General features: G+C 40.4%; 2 protein-coding genes across 2 annotated transcripts; both read right to left on the bottom strand.

The window, feature by feature from the left end:
* Positions 1–7,070: 7,070 nt before the first annotated feature.
* Positions 7,071–19,857, bottom strand: LOC5508693 (transforming growth factor-beta-induced protein ig-h3). The gene is made up of 5 exons (XM_001629212.3): positions 19,422–19,857; positions 10,929–11,139; positions 10,112–10,755; positions 7,704–7,914; positions 7,071–7,470 (listed from the first exon to the last, which is right to left on the bottom strand). Exons 1-5 carry the CDS (start codon positions 19,818–19,820, stop codon positions 7,163–7,165), a joined length of 1,773 nt encoding a protein of 590 aa, XP_001629262.3. The 5' UTR covers positions 19,821–19,857; the 3' UTR covers positions 7,071–7,162.
* On the bottom strand, positions 12,892–16,551 carry LOC116615661. The gene is made up of 2 exons (XM_048733354.1): positions 15,771–16,551; positions 12,892–15,395 (listed from the first exon to the last, which is right to left on the bottom strand). Exon 2 carries the CDS (start codon positions 15,242–15,244, stop codon positions 12,986–12,988), a length of 2,259 nt encoding a protein of 752 aa, XP_048589311.1. The 5' UTR covers positions 15,245–15,395; positions 15,771–16,551; the 3' UTR covers positions 12,892–12,985.
* Positions 19,858–21,568: the final 1,711 nt, after the last annotated feature.

Here is a 21,568-nt window from a genome sequence, read left to right as displayed (position 1 = left end):
TATTTTCTATAATATAACACCGTTATTGCATTGAGATGTAGGTGTCTTGTGCAGATCTTTATTTTCTATAATATAATACCGTTATTGCATCGAGATGTAGGAGACTTGTGCAGATCCTCATTTTCTATAATATAATACCGTTATTGCATCGAGATGTAGGGGTCTTGTGCAGATCCCTATTTTCTATAATATAATACCGTTATTGCATCGAGATGTAGGGGTCTTGTGCAGATCCTCATTTTCTATAATATAACACCGTTATTGCATTGAGATGTAGGGGTCTTGTGCAGATCTTTATATTCTATAATATAATACCGTTATTGCATCGAGATGAGTGGTCTTGTGCAGATCCTCATTTTCTATAATATAACACCGTTATTGCATCGAGATGTAGGGGTCTTGTGCAGATCCTTATTTTCTATAATATAACACCGTTATTTCCTTGAGATTTAGGGGACTTGTGCAGATCCTCATTTTCTATAATATAACACCGTTATTGCATTGAGATGTAGGGGTCTTGTGCAGATCCTTATATTCTATAATATAATACCGTTATTGCATCGAGATGTAGGGGACTTGTGCAGATCCTTATTTTCTATAATATAATACCGTTATTGCATCGAGATGTAGGGGTCTTGTGCAGATCCCTATTTTCTATAATATAATACCGTTATTGCATCGAGATGTAGGGGTCTTGTGCAGATCCTTATTTTCTATAATATAATACCGTTATTTCATTGAGATGTAGGGGTCTTGTGCAGATCCTCATTTTCTATAATATAATACCGTTATTTCATTGAGATGTAGGGGTCTTGTGCAGATCCTTATATTCTATAATATAACACCGTTATTGCATTGAGAAGTAGGGTTCTTGTGCAGATCCTTATTTTCTATAATATAATACCGTTATTTCATTGAGATGTAGGGGTCTTGTGCAGGTCCTTATTTTCTATAATATAATACCGTTATTGCATCGAGATGTAGGAGACTTGTGCAGATCCTTATTTTCTATAATATAATACCGTTATTGCATCGAGATGTAGGGGTCTTGTGCAGATCCCTATTTTCTATAATATAATACCGTTATTGCATCGAGATGTAGGGGTCTTGTGCAGATCCTTATTTTCTATAATATAATACCGTTATTTCATTGAGATGTAGGGGTCTTGTGCAGATCCTCATTTTCTATAATATAATACCGTTATTGCATCGAGATGTAGGGGTCTTGTGCAGATCCTTATTTTCTATAATATAATACCGTTATTGCATCGAGATGTAGGGGTCTTGTGCAGAACCTCATTTTCTATAATATAACACCGTTATTGCATTGAGATGTAGGGGACTTGTGCAGATCCTTATATTCTATAATATAACACCGTTATTGCATTGAGATGTAGGGGTCTTGTGCAGATCCTTATATTCTATAATATAATACCGTTATTGCATCGAGATGTAGGGGACTTGTGCAGATCCTCATTTTCTATAATATAATACCGTTATTGCATCAAGATGTAGGGGTCTTGTGCAGATCCCTATTTTCTATAATATAATACCGTTATTGCATCAAGATGTAGGGGTCTTGTGCAGAACCTCATTTTCTATAATATAACACCGTTATTGCATTGAGATGTAGGGGACTTGTGCAGATCCTCATTTTCTATAATATAATACCGTTATTGCATCGAGATGAGTGGTCTTGTGCAGATCCTCATTTTCTATAATATAATACCGTTATTTCATTGAGATGTAGGTGTCTTGTGCAGATCCTCATTTTCTATAATATAATACCGTTATTGCATCGAGATGTAGGGGACTTGTGCAGATCCTTATTTTCTATAATATAATACCGTTATTGCATTGAGATGTAGGGGTCTTGTGCAGATCCTTATTTTCTATAATATAATACCGTTATTGCATCGAGATGTATGGGACTTGTGCAGATCCTTATTTTCTATAATATAACACCGTTATTGCATTGAGATGTAGGGGTCTTGTGCAGATCCTGATATTCTATAATATAACACCGTTATTGCATTGAGATGTAGGGGTCTTGTGCAGAACCTCATTTTCTATAATATAACACCGTTATTGCATTGAGATGTAGGGGTCTTGTGCAGATCCTTATTTTCTATAATATAATACCGTTATTGCATCGAGATGTAGGGGTCTTGTGCAGATCCTCATTTTCTATAATATAATACCGTTATTGCATCGAGATGTAGGGGACTTGTGCAGATCCGTATTTTCTATAATATAACACCGTTATTGCATCGAGATGTAGGGGTCTTGTGCAGATCCTCATTTTCTATAATATAATACCGTTATTGCATCGAGATGTAGGGGACTTGTGCAGATCCTTATTTTCTATAATATAATACCGTTATTGCATCGAGATGTAGGGGACTTGTGCAGATCCTCATTTTCTATAATATAATACCGTTATTGCATCGAGATGAGTGGTCTTGTGCAGATCCTCATTTTCTATAATATAATACCGTTATTGCATCGAGATGTAGGGGTCTTGTGCAGATCCTTATTTTCTATAATATAACACCGTTATTGCATTGAGATGTAGGGGACTTGTGCAGATCCGTATTTTCTATAATATAATACCGTTATTGCATCGAGATGTAGGGGTCTTGTGCAGATCCTTATTTTCTATAATATAATACCGTTATTGCATTGAGATGTAGGGGTCTTGTGCAGATCCTTATTTTCTGTAATATAACACCGTTATTGCATCGAGATGTAGGGGTCTTGTGCAGATCCGTATTTTCTATAATATAACACCGTTATTGCATCGAGATATAGGGGTCTTGTGCAGATCCTTATATTCTATAATATAATACCGTTATTGCATTGAGATGTAGGGGTCTTGTGCAGATCTTTATTTTCTATAATATAACACCGTTATTGCATTGAGATGTAGGGGACTTGTGCAGATCCGTATTTTCTATAATATAACACCGTTATTGCATTGAGATGTAGGGGTCTTGTGCAGATCTTTATTTTCTATAATATAATACCGTTATTGCATCGAGATGTAGGGGTCTTGTGCAGATCCTTATTTTCTATAATATAACACCGTTATTGCATTGAGATGTAGGGGTCTTGTGCAGATCCTTATTTTCTATAATATAATACCGTTATTGCATTGAGATGTAGGGGTCTTGTGCAGATCTTTATATTCTATAATATAATACCGTTATTGCATCGAGATGAGTGGTCTTGTGCAGATCCTCATTTTCTATAATATAATACCGTTATTGCATCGAGATGTAGGGGTCTTGTGCAGATCCTTATTTTCTATAATATAACACCGTTATTGCATTGAGATGTAGGGGTCTTGTGCAGATCCTTATTTTCTATAATATAATACCGTTATTGCATTGAGATGTAGGGGTCTTGTGCAGATCTTTATATTCTATAATATAATACCGTTATTGCATCGAGATGAGTGGTCTTGTGCAGATCCTCATTTTCTATAATATAACACCGTTATTGCATCGAGATGTAGGGGTCTTGTGCAGATCCTTATTTTCTATAATATAACACCGTTATTGCATTGAGATGAGGGTTCTTGTGCAGATCCTTATTTTCTATAATATAACACCGTTATTGCATCGAGATGTAGGGGTCTTGTGCAGATCCTTATTTTCTATAATATAACACCGTTATTGCATTGAGATGAGGGTTCTTGTGCAGATCCTTATTTTCTATAATATAACACCGTTATTGCATTGAGATGTAGGGGTCTTGTGCAGATCCTTATTTTCTATAATATAATACCGTTATTTCATTGAGATGTAGGGGTCTTGTGCAGATCCTCATTTTCTATAATATAATACCGTTATTGCATCGAGATGTAGAGGACTTGTGCAGATCCGTATTTTCTATAATATAATACCGTTATTGCATCGAGATGTAGGGGTCTTGTGCAGATCCTTATATTCTATAATATAACACCGTTATTGCATCGAGATGTAGGGGTCTTGTTCAGATCTTTATATTCTATAATATAACACCGTTATTGCATCGAGATGTAGGGGTCTTGTGCAGATCCGTATTTTCTATAATATAACACCGTTATTGCATCGAGATGTAGGGGTCTTGTGCAGATCCTTATATTCTATAATATAATACCGTTATTGCATCGAGATGTAGGGGTCTTGTGCAGATCTTTATTTTCTATAATATAACACCGTTATTGCATTGAGATGTAGGGGACTTGTGCAGATCCTTATTTTCTATAATATAATACCGTTATTGCATCGAGATGTAGGGGTCTTGTGCAGATCCTTATATTCTATAATATAATACCGTTATTGCATCGAGATGTAGGGGTCTTGTGCAGATCTTTATTTTCTATAATATAACACCGTTATTGCATTGAGATGTAGGGTTCTTGTGCAGATCCGTATTTTCTATAATATAACACCGTTATTGCATTGAGATGTAGGGGTCTTGTGCAGATCCCTATTTTCTATAATATAATACCGTTATTGCATCGAGATGAGTGGTCTTGTGCAGATCCTTATTTTCTATAATATAATACCGTTATTGCATTGAGATGTAGGGGTCTTGTGCAGATCCTTATATTCTATAATATAATACCGTTGTTGCATTGAGATGTAGGGGACTTGTGCAGATCCTTATTTTCTGTAATATAATACCGTTATTGCATTGAGATGAGTGGTCTTGTGCAGATCCTCATTTTCTATAATATAATACCGTTATTTCATTGAGATGAGTGGTCTTGTGCAGATCTTTATTTTCTATAATATAACACCGTTATTGCATTGAGATGTAGGGGTCTTGTGCAGATCCTTATATTCTATAATATAATACCGTTATTGCATCGAGATGAGTGGTCTTGTGCAGATCCTCATTTTCTATAATATAACACCGTTATTGCATCGAGATGAGTGGTCTTGTGCAGATCCTTATTTTCTATAATATAACACCGTTATTGCATTGAGATGTAGGGTTCTTGTGCAGATCCTTATTTTCTATAATATAATACCGTTATTGCATTGAGATGTAGGGGACTTGTGCAGATCTTTATTTTCTATAATATAATACCGTTATTGCATCGAGATGAGTGGTCTTGTGCAGATCCTTATTTTCTATAATATAATACCGTTATTGCATCGAGATGTAGGGGACTTGTGCAGATCTTTATTTTCTATAATATAACACCGTTATTGCATCGAGATGAGTGGTCTTGTGCAGATCCTTATTTTCTATAATATAATACCGTTATTGCATCGAGATGAGTGGTCTTGTGCAGATCCTCATTTTCTATAATATAATACCGTTATTGCATCGAGATGTAGGGGTCTTGTGCAGATCCTTATTTTCTATAATATAACACCGTTATTGCATCGAGATGTAGGGTTCTTGTGCAGATCCTTATTTTCTCTAATTTAATACCGTTATTGCATCGAGATGAGTGGTCTTGTGCAGATCCTTATTTTCTATAATATAACACCGTTATTGCATTGAGATGTAGGGTTCTTGTGCAGATCCTTATTTTCTATAATATAATACCGTTATTGCATCGAGATGTAGGGGTCTTGTGCAGATCCCTATTTTCTATAATATAATACCGTTATTGCATCGAGATGTAGGGGTCTTGTGCAGATCCTTATTTTCTATAATATAATACCGTTATTTCATTGAGATGTAGGGGTCTTGTGCAGATCCTCATTTTCTATAATATAATACCGTTATTGCATCGAGATGTAGGGGTCTTGTGCAGATCCTTATTTTCTATAATATAATACCGTTATTGCATCGAGATGTAGGGGTCTTGTGCAGAACCTCATTTTCTATAATATAACACCGTTATTGCATTGAGATGTAGGGGACTTGTGCAGATCCTTATTTTCTATAATATAACACCGTTATTTCATTGAGATGTAGGGGTCTTGTGCAGATCCCTATTTTCTATAATATAATACCGTTATTGCATCGAGATGTAGGGGTCTTGTGCAGAACCTCATTTTCTATAATATAACACCGTTATTGCATTGAGATGTAGGGGTCTTGTGCAGATCCTTATTTTCTATAATATAATACCGTTATTGCATCGAGATGTAGGGGTCTTGCGCAGATCCTAATTTTCTATAATATAATGCCGTTATTGCATCGAGATGAGTGGTCTTGTGCAGATCCTTATTTTCTATAATATAATACCGTTATTGCATCGAGATGTAGGGGACTTGTGCAGATTCTTATTTTCTATAATATAACACCGTTATTGCATTGAGATGTAGGGGACTTGTGCAGATCCTTATTTTCTATAATATAATACCGTTATTATCGAGATGTTGGGGTCTTGTGCAGATCCTTTTTAAAGTTTTCTGTATCTTTGGTTTATTGTCTCGAAAAAAATCCGCTAGCTCACTTGATCAGAAAAACGAGCGCGCACCAACCACACCCAGTTCTGTAACCTGGTAGGACCAGTCTGTAACCTGGTTGGACCAGTCTGTATTTTAGTGACGGGTTGAGTCTACCAATGCTGCACAAAGTCATTTACAGTGGTCCATCTATCAAGGGTCCGATTTAAAAAGGCTGGCTGGCATGACGGAAAAATGTTTCAAATAAGCTTATATTTCATTAAAGAAGGCGAAAAATAGGAAGAAACAAATAATAAACAAAACATTAAATGTGCTTTTTTTTAAATTATATTCGACTTTTTGCATAGTTCCATCGAAGTCTAGCTTTCTTCACGACGTATTAATGGTGCAAAAAGTTATCTGGTAAAATGTCATTGTTAATCTTTTAGTTATTACATCTTCTACACAGCATTAGGCTAAACACATTCTGAAATGCGAGGGTCCTGCAACCATTATACCCCCCCCTCCCCCATGGTTTCTAAAGTTGTATTAATAGTTTGCATGATTGTCTAACGGCAAAACATTTCGTATCATTTTTGAAAAACAAAGGGAGTCTGGGGACAAGAGATTCTAACAGTGGGGTCTGGGGACGAGATATTCTGCGCATGAATATACCAATTGCTATCAAGTTATTTTGCGCATGAATGAGTTAAAAAGACTGCACTTTTCTTTCGTCATTGTTCTTTAATCAACTTTTACACGTAAGTACCTATAGCTATTTTTTCATTATTTGAGTAAAGTTTCGCTCTTCACACGTACAACTAGAATATCACATCTGGTGGCAACAGAACAGCCTCGATCGCATGCAGAACTCCATTCGACACCGAAGCATCTGCAAACTGCACCTTGCCGTCATCGTTTATTGTGACGCCTTCCTTTGTCACGTGGATGTCGACGTCACTCCCGGCCAGTGTCTTGAGCTTGGCGTTGTCTGTAAGGCCCGCCGAGCAGAAGGTCCCGGATACCACGTGATACTTGAGTATCTTGGTCAGCAGCGGAATATTCTTTAGAATCTTATCGAGTTCCTCTTTGGGGATCTTAGAAAATGCGCCATCAGTCGGCGCGAAGACTGCAAAAAAAAAAAAAAAGAAGAAAATGTGGCTAAGACCAGCAGGCTATTAACGATATATAGCATCCTAAGAAAGTCGTGTTATTTTAGGACAGATTGCCTATTGGAAACTTATTGTTCTGCTTTTATTAAATTTTGCTAATTTTCTTATATAAAAGTGGAGGTGACTATGACCTCGAACCCAGGTTCCTGTAATGACTGGGGATCGTAAAATCGAGATTCGTCTAACTCACTGGTGAATGGTCCTTCTCCTGACAGAGCCCCCCCTAGCCCTGCCTTCTCAATAGCGATCTTGAGGGTGCTGAATGGGTGGGGCATGTTGTTAATGAGTCCAGTGATGGGACCGTGGCCAGGGGGGAGCATGACGCGGCTAAGCTCGTGCAGGACTCCGTTAGACGCGTTCAGGTTCACCTTGGTAATGGGGCTGCACTGAGCTGTCACGATCTGTGGGTTAGATGATACACTCTTGGTCACTTAATAACTGCAAAGGAGCTACCCCCCTTCTAACCCAACCCAGCCCCCCCCTCCGCTCCGATGAAGTGGCGGAGTCTCACTCATCTGTCGAGTATCTTATCAAATTATATGTTCTAAACAGTGTGCATGCGTCTCTCTGCCCTTGTCATTGTCATTTACTGATTTTGATAGCAGACCTCGACCCTTTTTGGTGCACAATACAGAAACATTTTGAAAATATTGCGGGCACAGCCACGCCCCTACTGGTCATTTCCTTATATTGGTGAAAAAAATGTTTTTTTTTGGGGGGGGGGGCAGCCAAATCATTTATCCCCAACCCTCTCTAACCCATCCCCAACCATCCCATAACTTATAAGTTGCCCACTCATTTATCCCCAACCATCCCTTGACCCATCAGTTGCCCACTCATTTATCCCCAACCATCCCTAACCCATCAGTTGCCCACTCATTTATCCCCAACCATCCCTTTACCCACAACTTGCCCACTCATTTATCCCAAACCATCCCTAACACATCAGTTGCACACTCATTTATCTCCAACCATCCCTTGACCCATCAGTTGCCCACTCATTTATCCCCAACCATCCATAACCCATCAGTTGCCCACTCATTTATCCCCAACCATCTCTTTACCCACAACTTGCCCACTCATTTATCCCAAACCATCCCTAACACATCAGTTGCCCACTCATTTATCCCCAACCATCCCTTGACCCATCAGTTGCCCACTCATTTATCCCCAACCATCCCTTTATCCATCAGTTGCCCACTCATTTATCCCCAACCATCCCTAACCCATCAGTTGCCCACTCATTTATCCCCAACCATCCCTTTACCCACAACTTGCCCACTCCTTTATCCCTAACCATCCCTAACACATCAGTTGTCCACTCATTTATCCCCAACCATCCCTTTACCCATCAGTTGCCTACTCATTTATCCCCAACCCTCCCTTAACCCATCAGTTGCCAACTCATTTATCCCCAACCATCCCTTTACCCATCAGTTGCCCACTCATGTATCCCCAACCATCCCTTTACCTATCAGTTGCCTACTCATTTATCCACAAACCATCCCTTTACCCATCAGTTGCCCACTCATTTATCCCCAACCATCCCTTAACCCATCAGTTGCCAACTCATTTATCCCCAACCATCCCTTTATCCATCAGTTGCCCACTCATTTATCCCCAACCATCCCTTTACCCATCAGTTGCCCACTCATTTATCCCAACCATCCCTTTACCCATCAGTTGCCCACTCATGTATCCCCAACCATCTCTTTACCCATCAGTTGCCCACTCATGTATCCCCAACCATCCCTTTACCTATCAGTTGCCTACTCATTTATCCCCAACCCTCCCTTAACCCATCAGTTGCCAACTCATTTATCCCCAACCATCCCTTTACCCATCAGTTGCCCACTCATGTATCCCCAACCATCCCTTTACCTATCAGTTGCCTACTCATTTATCCACAAACCATCCCTTTACCCATCAGTTGCCCACTCATTTATCCCCAACCATCCCTTAACCCATCAGTTGCCAACTCATTTATCCCCAACCATCCCTTTATCCATCAGTTGCCCACTCATTTATCCCCAACCATCCCTTTACCCATCAGTTGCCCACTCATTTATCCCAACCATCCCTTTACCCATCAGTTGCCCACTCATGTATCCCCAACCATCCCTTTACCTATCAGTTGCCTACTCATTTATCCCCAACCATCCCTTTACCTATCAGTTGCCTACTCATTTATCCCCAACCATCCCTTTACCCATCAGTTGCCCACTCATTTATCCCCAACCATCCCTTTATCCATCAGTTGCCCACTCATTTATCCCCAACCATCCATTTACCCATCAGTTGCCCACTCATTTATCCCCAACCCTCCCTTAACCCATCAGTTGCCCACTCATGTATCCCCAACCATCCCTTAACCCATCAGTTGCCCACTCATTTATCCCCAACCATCCCTTTATCCATCAGTTGCCCATTCATTTGTCCCTAACCATCCCTTTATCCATCAGTTGCCAACTCATTTATCCCTAACCATCCCTAAACCCATCAGTTGCCCAATCATTTATTCCCAGCCCATCCAAGCACAACATAACCCTGCATTTTATTCCATCTATCCACCATCTAGGGTTAAAAACTACTACTCACATCACCATAAACGTTGAAGCGTATGTTAAGAGGAGGACTGGTCTTCACGACGCTCGGCTCAAGCATGTCGTTCTTTATTGCGCCCGCGAACACTCTACCCCTGATCACGTGGTACAACAGGACCTCTTTTAAGAATTCAATGTCTCTCATCAACCTCTCTTTGATGTAACCATTCACTGCATTAAAAGCTCCATCAGAGGGACCGAACAGAGTGAACTCAACTCCAGACATCGACAAAACCTTCGCGATGTCGGCCTTTGTCGCTAGCTTGAGCAACTCTTCTAACTTCTCCTTCTTCGCGAGATCTACTAAATTGTTTGCTGTTTCCGGTGACGTCAGCTCGGCCTCAACTTCCGGTGGAATCAACACGGTGTCAATCACGTGCACCACGCCATTGCTCACAGGTGCGTCTGAGAACACGACTTTCGCTTTATTAACCATCACGCCGCCCTTAGACACGTGGATTGTGACGTCACTTCCGGACAGAGTCTCGACCTTGGCCTTGTCGGTCAGGCCTGCCGAGCAGAAGGTCCCAGACACCACGTGATATTCGAGAATCTTCGTCAGCAGTGGGATGTTATGTAGGATTTTGTCGAGTTCTTCTTTTGGGATTTTCGTGAATGCTGCATTCGAGGGTGCGAACACTATAATAAAATATAAAATGTCAAAAAATCAGGTAGCAGGGGAAATATTAAATCCGATTAATGACAGGATTTTCTAGTTCAAGGACCCCAGTGATACGATGCGAAGGCACAATTAACTCGGTTTGTGTTTCAACCAAATGAAACTGTGCTTTGTATTGTACCCTGTCACTTACCAGTGAATGGCCCCTCCCCCTCCAACACCCCATCTAAAGTGGCCTCCACCACCGCTGCCAACAGTGTACTGAAGTGTTGGGGCTGCTCTCTCACAAAGCCAACGATATTTCCATATAAGGGCGGGACCATCACGCGGCTTAGCTCATGAAGGACTCCGTTAGACGCGTTCAGGTTCACCTTGGTGATGAGGCTGCACTGAGCTGTCACGATCTGTGAAAAGTAAAGTGCAAACATTAATAACATTGTCAACCAAAACCTCCTGAAAGATCCCCATTTTTTCAAAGTCAAAGTGGGTGGGGTGTGTGTGTGTGGGGGGGGGGTGCATACCTTTTCGAAAGACATCTTATATCAATTATTAAATTTGCATAATTTTTATAAGAACGATTATGGTCGATAATCTCAACACTAGCTAGCCGGGACCATGGACGTCGGTAGATCAGACTTCGTTGACAATGATGGTGTGCTGTTGTTTCTAATATTTAAAACTCTCATGTTTAAGAAGATAGCTTTCCCTCTGAAGGATGGAGTAAAATTTGCCGTGAATCAAGCGAATTAATTCACTACCAGATCCGTAGCAGGCCATGTAAGATTCGGGGGGGAAGGGGGTGCACGATACATAAACATTATGAAAAAATCGGGGGCACAGCCACGACGGTCATTTACTTGCGCTTTACATTTAAACTCCTATTACGTCGTAAGAACGTCAATTCCCGGAGAACTGAGGAACACAAGCTTCTAGTAAGCTCACATTACGTTTTACAACAAATTCAGGGCTATCCATGTCTCGACCGGGAATTGAACCCGTTTCATATAGAGGTGAGATACGTAAGCCCAGCGGGGCCACGGCCCTATTCGGTTGCGGATTTCCATGTTTTGCAAACAACATCACGAGTTCATAATGCTTTTGCGAGTTTGTATTTTGCTTTTGCGAGTTCGTACTTTGCTTTTGCTACTTTGTATTGTGCTTTTGAGTTTGTACGTTGTCTTTGCGAGTTTGTATTTTGCTTTTGAGTTTGTACTAAGCTTTTGCTATTTTGCATTTTGCATTTGCGAGTTTGTATTTTGCTTTGCTAGTTTGTATCTTGCTTCCCTGCTAGCAGAGGCCTCTTTTCTCTGTATTTCGCTGGGCTGGAGTTCGCGAGGAAAAGATACCTCTGCCATGGGTCGAAACTGTTTCTGTTGCGCATGCGTGAGCGTTAATAAGCGACCGACGTGCCAAAACCCGTACCACCGCGCGAAAGCTGTCAATATGCTTTGCATGGGTTTAGTCGGAAATCATGAATCAAACTCCGGTTAGTTCTCCTCTTCGAAAAAAGAAAACAACTGTTCAATTTCAATCACCTAAAACGTCACTAAAAAAATTAAACAACAATTACGCAGCAAAGACGAGTTTCGTCTTGTTTGTGGGATTAATTTCAAGACAGCGAGTTTCTTCAATGTAAATATCGCACAGTTGGATTCGAAGAAAATGTTACAAAACTTTTTGGTAAACTTAGATCAGCTATTCCCAGAAGAATATGCAAAACCTGTAAACAGAAGATTGACTCGTTAGCCAAAAGAGAGAAAATTCTGAATGAAGATAAGGCATTGAATGGCTTCTTTTATAATTCGTCGCGTGATATTTCTACGGAGGACGCCGTTTCGAATGCGGGCTTATTATCCCGCAGCGGATATACGTTTTATGCATGCGCTAGTCATTGTGGGCTCAAATAGTGGCCAGTAATTAATGAACGGAGCATGCGCTCTGGATCTCGTCCACGATCGTGGACGGCGGTTTGATCAAACGAACTTGCGATCCATGGCAGAGGTATCTTTTCCTCGCGAACTCCAGCCCAGCGAAATACAGAGAAAAGAGGCCTCTGCTAGCAGCAGGGTTCCCACTAATCTGAAAAAGTAAAATTCCCTGACTTTTCCCTGACTTTTCCCTGACCATAACCCATTTTTCAATGACCATGCAGCATGTCTTATGAATACTTTTAATGAATAATCTATAATTTCAATAACAGCAACAAAGCAATAGTGTCTCAAGATTGTGAGATTTTGACTTAACGTCTTTTCAAAAGGATTTCAGCTTCTTCTGTAGAAGATCAATATTTTGTTCTTCCTTCTCTATTTCCTTCCTCTTTTCTTTTGATTTTACCCGCAAGGCGTTCGACTTTGCAAGAATGCTAAAGTCTCCCTTCATTTCTGCATTAGTAGCAAGGTCATCGGCTTCTTTCAGAAGAGCAGTAGCTGTAGTTTCAAGCTTTTGTTTTTTCTTTTTTGCTTGCTTGATGTCTTCTTCGACTTTTTTTTTCAAGCTTTCTTTATGGGTTTTTGCCTCAATTGATTTCTTCTCTGCTAAAGATTGTCTGTATCTGTTACTAGCATATTTACAAGATGTAAGCAGCTCAGTTGTGATAGAATCTTCAATTGGACATTCCAGACTTTTGACACCACTGTGAGCTCTGCGAAATCCAACAAGCGTGTCTTGGTGCATATTGTTGCTCACGATATCCTTGTTATCAGAGAATCCTCTTTCAACACAGGATTGACCATGGGACAAGATAAGCAGCATCTTTACTGTTTGCCAAAGGTCTGCATACTGTGGTTTCTGGTGAAAGTACTCTGCTAGGAAGACATCAAGTGCTTTGTCTGATGACTGGTAGGACTTGAAGTCCTCCTTACTGTATCTCTCCACATCAGCAAGGAATGCCTTGTACTGCTGTAGAGCAATATCACAACAATGGGTAGATTTCATTTTATGCGATATCAGTTGCTGAAGGACATTGGAGAATCTGGTTGTTGCTGCTTCAGGGTTTGATGCCATGTAAATAGGATTTAAAGACACCAGATTCCTAGCCATCTTGTACTTTAGAGGAGATCTGTCCATTACCTTGCTAGATAATTGTTTCAGAAATTCAAGGCAATTATTCTGGAATTCCAGGATTTGTAGAGGTGTGGCTTGCTTAGTACTTTCCATCTTATGCACTGACATCTTCGCAGCAAAACCTACATCTACCTTCCTTGGTGGTAGAAGATTGTCAGACTTGCTAACATCAATGTTAGCAAGCTTAGCACATGTTGTTGCCTCTTGAAGCACAGACTTCTTAACAAACTTGGAAAGGATTGCTTCAAGTATGGTTTGTACATCTTGTGTAAGAAAGGGGACCATGGGCTGATCGGTTTGGAATTTCTTCAAAAAAGGCCCAAGAATGCGTGCGATACTAATAAAGAACTCAAGTTTGGCAACAATGAGTGGATCTTGTACAAATGCCTGTAGATTTTTGAAAGATTGGCTTGTAGGAATTTTGCTCTTTGGTAGCTTTGACACCTCGTCAACATATTTCTTGATATTTGGCCAGATAGCCACTGCTCGTTCTGCCACTGGCAAATCTTCCAGCCACCTTGTTCCACAAAATCGTAGTGGCCACATGGAACTTCCAGAAATGGCTTCATAATCTTCTCTTTTTGCTGGTGAGTCTGAAAAAGTGTACCAGAGAGACCTCAGAAGTTTATCAAGACGCCAGCCTGTGGCTGTAGCTCCATATTTAAAAGCCCCATGTACCACATGTAACCCACAGGCACCAATATTAATGAGCTTTGGAAGATCTGGATCAGTTTGTTCTCTATCTTCTAATAGGTCTTCAAGAAATTTCCAGTTAACATTAGGACCATCCATCGATACCTGCACAAGGTTTGCAGGATTCAGCTTTTGTAGACCTAGCTTGAAACTTTGAAGTAAATCTGCAGCTCTTGTGTGACCAAGAAACTGGGAATCAATGTATCTTGATACAACTTTATTCTTCTGAACATCCCAAAAGCGCACAATCAAATCCATCTGTTCTTTCTGGATCACTTTATTCAGCGATTCATCAAATGAGATAACATACATTGTTCCTTGCTCTTGAAGTCTTTTCATTAATTCATCATGAAAAAATGGGGCAATGCCAAAACAAATCAAGTATGAACACTTTGTTGCTCCACATTGGAACTGTTTGGCAATTACACTGTCTGGAAACATATTGGAAAATAGCTTGTCAGTGCCTGCACTACTATTACAGGAATAGTGAGACATGAGGACTTTTATAGCCCACAGCACCTCTGCTTTTAGAGTTTCATCTTTGGTAACATACTTTTTAATTGTGCCTTTAGATGAATCAGATGAACTGGCAACTTGAGAAAGATCGACGGGAGGAGGTGGTACAGTCATTGTCCTTTCTGCTGCTGAAGAATTTTGTTCGGATTCTTGCTTTTGCACAGTGACAAAAGAGTTCAAAGAAACTTGTTTATGTCGATGGAGCAACTCTCCTAAGATGTTTTTTGCCTTTAGCATGACTTATCAGTGCTTGTTTTCCCATATTTCCAAGCTCAAATGTAACAGAGCACATTTTACACCTTGCTTTAGTTGATTCCTGAGCTTGTGCAACCCAAGGAAATAGTGGGTCTTGAAGCCATAGATTATTAAATACAGTTCGCTTACTCATCTACAAACCAATACAAAAGTTATAAAAAATAAGTGTTACGACTGTAAATAATTTTGTATAAAGTCATGCTGCAATTAAATGCAATGAGAATGGACAAAAAAAATGTATATCTAACTAAGTTCAGGCGTGGTTTCCTCTTTTTCAAAATGCAAATCAGGATAAACAAAAATAATTTTTAAAGCTTAAGACTAAGACTGAACAGTTACGAAAAAATTCGCTGCATACAAAAATATCTTGAATTAAATGTCGTTAGTTTACCGATTTTGTCATTAAATGATCAATAAATTGTTACATTATGCATCCCCCCACTCTATCACTGCTAAGGTTATGAAATAATGCCCTTAAAATAGCTAAAATACTTAATTCCAGCCCTACCTCCACGTGCTTTCCAATACTGCAACAAGATGGCCGACATAATTCAGACCCAGTCCTCCACTTCATTTTCCTCCACAGGAAAACCACATAGGATAATTCGTTTATACTGATGTATTGCGATTTTTGAAACTTTTAATTAACAGTGAGGTTGCTTGATTATCGCCAACACAATTCATAATAATGATTTTTGAAAAATAAGAATTATTCCCTGACTTTTCCCTGACTTTTTGAGAATTATCAAATTTCCCTGACTTAAATCATAATTCCCTGACAATTCCCTGACCTTGAAAAAAAATCGAATTTCACTGACTTTTCCCTGACTGTGGGAGCCCTGAGCAGGGAAGTATCTTGCGTGCGTGTTCAATAAATGGCGCTACACGGGGAATTATTATTTTTCATTACTGATAGAAAATAGACAAAATGTCGATTTTCTAGAAAAGGATTTTTCTGGAGCGATAAAAATCGCTAAAAAGCGGGAGATTTGGTGCTCCACTTGGGAGAAGAGGCCAACATCTTGAGTACAGGTATGGGTATCGGTACAGGTATGTGCATTTGCGAGTTTGTACAGCAACGCGTTCCCTCTGCCGTCGCCTCGAAATCGATACGAGTGATTTTTCATATAGCTGATGGACTGTGAATTATTTGCAGTACGACTTGGGGTTAACCAGATCAAAAGCCTTGATCAATAAGCACCTCCCCCGAATAAGCGCCCCGTCTGAGAGTCGAAAAAAAATATAATAAGCGCCGGAGCTCTTATTCGAGTAAAAACGGTATGTTGTTGTTATCCAAGTGAGTAGGCAGTCAATAAGATCGATAAATGCAGTTGCACATGAATGATGGCCCTAAAAACAGCTTGATGCTGGAACAACATATTTTAGAACGCACAAATGAGAGCAGATCTAACCGGTTGTCACAGATGCAAAGACTCTATTAGCAATCTTACCATGGTCTTTGAAAATATCAGGTGCAACCCTCTCCCCTCCCACTCCAGATTTTCAAAAATAAAAACATGGACAGAACAGGGGCTGGAAAAGATAAAGGAAGCTATCTCGAGCAGTTAGGGACGGGTCGATTATGCTAGCATAATTTCTGGCATAATCGCTCAAAACTACCATAATTTTTAGCAAACGAAAAGTCAAAGCTGCGGTTAGACTATACACCAATAGGGACCAAGCCATGGACGTTGTGCGGAAGTTCGAGACGAGAGCAGAAGAGAAGGGGCGGCGGTCGTTGGTCGAAGTTGCAAAGAAATATGCGACTGAGCTCGGGTAAAGTTTGAACCTGTCTCATCCCACACGGACGATGATAAACAACCAAACCAAGGAAGAGGTGCCAGCTAAGAAGATCGGAGTGGAACTGGAGAATCAAGAAGGATTGTGCTATGGAGAGATCAGCAAGTTTGCAGAGGAAACTTGTAACACAAAGGTGGGATAATAAAGAAACGGGGAAGAATGCTTCTCATGTATGTCAGTATGGAAGACGACTGCACCTACCAGCACCATAGCGGGCCGACATGAGCTATATGAAAAGATGCTACCAACGAAGGCTTATCATAAGAGCAAGACTGGGTTAACACTGGTGACACTATGTGTCGAATGTGCGGGGCTTATCATAAGAGCAAGACTGGGCTTAACACTGGTGACACTATGTGTCGAATGTGCGGGGCTTATCATAAGAGCAAGACTGGGCTTAACACTGGTGACACTATGTGTCGAATGTGCGGGGCTTATCATAAGAGCAAGACTGGGCTTAACACTGGTGACACTATGTGCCGTGGGCTTAACACTGGTGACACTATGTGCCGTGGGCTTAACACTGGTGACACTATGTGCTGTGGGCTTAACACTGGTGACACTATGTGCCGTGGGCTTAACACTGGTGACACTATGTGCCGTGGGCTTAACACTGGTGACACTATGTGCCGTGGGCTTAACACTGCTGACACTATGTGTCGAATGTGCGGGGCTTATCATAAGAGCAAGACTGGGCTTAACACTGGTGACACTATGTGTCGTGGGCTTAACACTGGTGACACTATGTGTCGAATGTGCGGCAAGACGGAAGAGAATCAAGCTCATGTTCTTGCTGGATGCAGTGCGCTTGCGCAGTCAAAGTACCTGCAACGTCACAACAACGCGTTGAAGATCCTCTACTATCCTTAGTGATCCCTGGTATTCTAAGGAGCAACCATAGCCTCTCTACGAGAACAACAGAGGGAAGGTATATTTGGACGTTCCTCTGTATGCAGAGGCGGTAGAGATGAAAAAGTAATTATATCAGAGTGATTTTTACTGAACATTCCACATATTAGATATTTTTAGATGATTTATTTATTCATTTTAATTGCGTAAGAGTATTTGGTATTTAGATTATTTGCTCAATGATAGCAGGCAAGCCATTTAGCTGCTTTAGCTTGCGAGCCCGCTGTGGAGGATATACCCACCCCTCCCCCGAAATAAATATGCCCCCACCCCTCCCCAAACAATTCTCAAGCCTTTTGAAACTACAAACTCGCAAAAAAGCAAAATTCAAACTCACAAATGCAAAGAACAATCTAACTAATGCAAATTACAAACTTGCAAAAGCAAAATACAAACTCACAAATGCAAAGTACAAACTAACTAATGCAAAGAACAAACTTGCAAAAGCAAAATACAAACTCACAAATGCAAAGTACAAACTAATGCAAAGTACAAACTTGCAAAAGCAAAATACAAACTCACAAATGCAAAGTACAAACCCGCAAAAGCAAAATACAAACTCGCAAAAGCAAAATACAAACTCGCAAAAGCAAAATACAAACTCGCAAAAGCAAAACACAAACTCGCAAAAGCAAAATACAAACTCGCAAAAGCAAAATACAAACTCGCAAAAGCAAAATACAAACTCGCAAATGCAAAATACAAACTCGCAAAAGCAAAATACAAACTCGCAAAAGCAAAGTACAAACCCGCAAAAGCAAAATACAAACTCGCAAAAGCAAAATACAAACTCGCAAAAGCAAAGTACAAACCCGCAAAAGCAAAATACAATAAACTCGCAAAAGCAAAATACAAACCCGCAAAAGCAAAATACAAACTAGGAAAAGCAAAGTACAAACTCGCAAAAGCAAAATACAAACTCGTGATGCTGTTTGCAAAACATGGAAATCCGAAACCGAATAGGGCAGTTGCCCCTCTGGGCTTCCGTAGTGAGAGGCCCCATACGCTGACGCGCAAACACAATGGGCCACCCGTGATTGATCCTCGTAAACCCGGGGTATTTATTAACCAGGTAATACCCCTGGGTTTCCGAGGATGCCCGTGATTTGTATAGGGTTTCAAAGCCTACAAATCCAAGAGTTTGTCGTTAGACATTATACAAACCCGAATTGAAAAGGAAAAGAGAAAAAACTGAAAAATTAAAGTGATACAAATTTTCCCTAGGCACGCACTCGATATATTATATAATATATATACTTTGAGTACTTTGTCTTTGTTAAAAAGTGTGTCCCGCATTACGTAATAGAGTGGCACAGAGTATTACGTAAGGAGAGCAGAGTATTTGGGAATACCATTCACCAGTTTGAAAGCGCGGCAAATGCAGGAATGGACTTTCCTTAGAATGCAAGATCGCCAGTGTTTATATCACTCAAAATAACAGGCACCTTACCTTGCCATATATGTTGAATCGAATCTCGGAATCTTCCAAACTCGCCACCAGCAAGTCGTTCTTGATCGCACTTGAATAGACTTTTCCCTTCAGCACATGAAACATAAGGACCTTTTTCAAGACTGTCTTATCTTTAATCAAATCCTTCACTTCTGGAGGTATTGCTTGGAACGCTGCATCTGTCGGACCAAACAACGTCAAAGTCTTGCTTTCAAGCACCTTTGCCAGGCCGGCATCAGTCGCTAGTTTGACGAGGGTGGTTAGATTTTCCTTCTTGGCGAGATCGACCAGCGTGTTCGAAGCCTCTTGCAGTAGAAAAGCAGGCCGTATTGTGAGCATAGGGAGAGCACTCGCTCCTAGCGCACTGCATACCACTAGCAAGACTGCTACTCCGTTCATCCTGAAAGCTGTCGCGCGAATGGACTCAAGGACTTTAGTCGACGACGGGGCTTATATAGGGTTAAAAAATAGAGATCAGGTTACGGTGGGTCAAAACGTCCCGTGAGGTAAGGACATGGAAGTCATCATAAATGGACAATAGACATAATTTTATAAATAAATAAATGGTACAGATGTTGTAGGTGATTTATTTGCTATTGATGCACAACACTTCCAGGTATACCTTTATAGAACGTACTCCCCCCTCCTCTTCTGGGACGAGGCGTCGTCACGTTTTTATCGAGTCTATTTTTAAATCGCACGTTTCTTGAATTGGGGCACCCAGTATCTGTTACTGTTACGTAAGTAAGTTTAAATGGAAAATAGGTGATATCTAGGAGTGAGTGTTTGTCACAACCAACGGCACGTGACTATATGATGTGAGGATAATACGCGGTGTTTTGTCAGAGGATAGAGAGTCTTGTTGACTCGTGGTGCATCTTTCTGTGAACCCCTTTAAAAATACTATTTGTGTGAACCCGAATACGAGCAGCTTTCAAAATTTTTCAAGCAATAAAGGTGACTTGATGGGGAGTTTCTCTTGCGCAAATAAAAATAAAATAGGGCACTCGGCGCAACAAAAGTTCGATATCGAACGGCTGCCTCGAACTGCCCATATGACATCCAGATAGTTAGATATTGAACACGACTACATAGGCTATTTTATGGGGTATATATTTCTAGCCTGTCTGTTCTGAAGACCTTAATTATTATCCGGTTTTCGCATCAGTTGTCAAGTACAAGGTCGAATAGATGCGACCCGATACCCAAAGTTAAGTACAAAGGAAAACGTGTTCTCCGATGCACGCACAGGCTTACCAACCTCTCAGTCAGTCTCCAGTCAATCCCAGTAACTAGCTCGAATATTTTCACGATTGATCACCTCCTGTAATTGTCCTATAATCGTCTTATATACTAGAATAAAGGTCACAATAAACTCTCATTGCTTTGTGATGTGTGTTTATTCAGAATAAGCGGTATATCTAACGTTTTAGCAGTACAGGGGTTCCGCGTTACTTGATGCCTCTAAAAAGAAGTAAAGGCAGGCATCGAGACATGAGATCAAATCAAGCGGCCAGAATTGAAGTACGAGTAAGATCTCGTAAAACAACCACCACAGTGCGGTAGAATATGTTACAGCACGGGTTGTCGTATTGTTTAGGTTCTAGTTACTTGTCGTCTATACATACAAGCTATACATCTCTTACAGCACGAGTTGTCATATTGTCTAGGTTCTAGTTACGGTCCTCTGGTACTTCATGTTCCTATCATAAAAAACGGAAGTTCTTAACCCTTTCGCGCCTTGACACGGAATTTTCCGTATTTTGCTGTATGCCTCTTTGTCATTGGACAAAAAGACATAGGGACTGCCTAATATGGAAACCTAACACGTGGAATCGATAGAGCATGAAATTCTGCACGTTTCTCTCTTACAGCTCAAGTCAGTACAACGAACCGTTCGTCATGAAATTTTTATCCAAAGTTAAAACTTTTTCGCGCATTCGAAATCCATCCACTACCACGGACCTTGCCTTTAGATCATGGACTCATGATATTTTGGGTGATTTCGATAGCGATTTAAAAGAGTTTTACGGCCTGGGAGAGACAGATTCACAATCGGTAAACAACGAAGGCCGTGGGCTAATTTCTAGCAAAAAAAAAAAATGTCGGAATTTTGCGACCCAAAGACCAACTTTGGTACAGAACGG

Source organism: Nematostella vectensis, chromosome 10 (genome assembly GCF_932526225.1).
Source record: "Nematostella vectensis chromosome 10, jaNemVect1.1, whole genome shotgun sequence".
Classification (NCBI taxonomy): Eukaryota; Metazoa; Cnidaria; class Anthozoa; order Actiniaria; family Edwardsiidae; genus Nematostella; species Nematostella vectensis.
The sequence above is the reverse complement of the archived record's forward strand: the minus strand, read 5'-3'. Positions and strand labels throughout refer to the sequence as shown.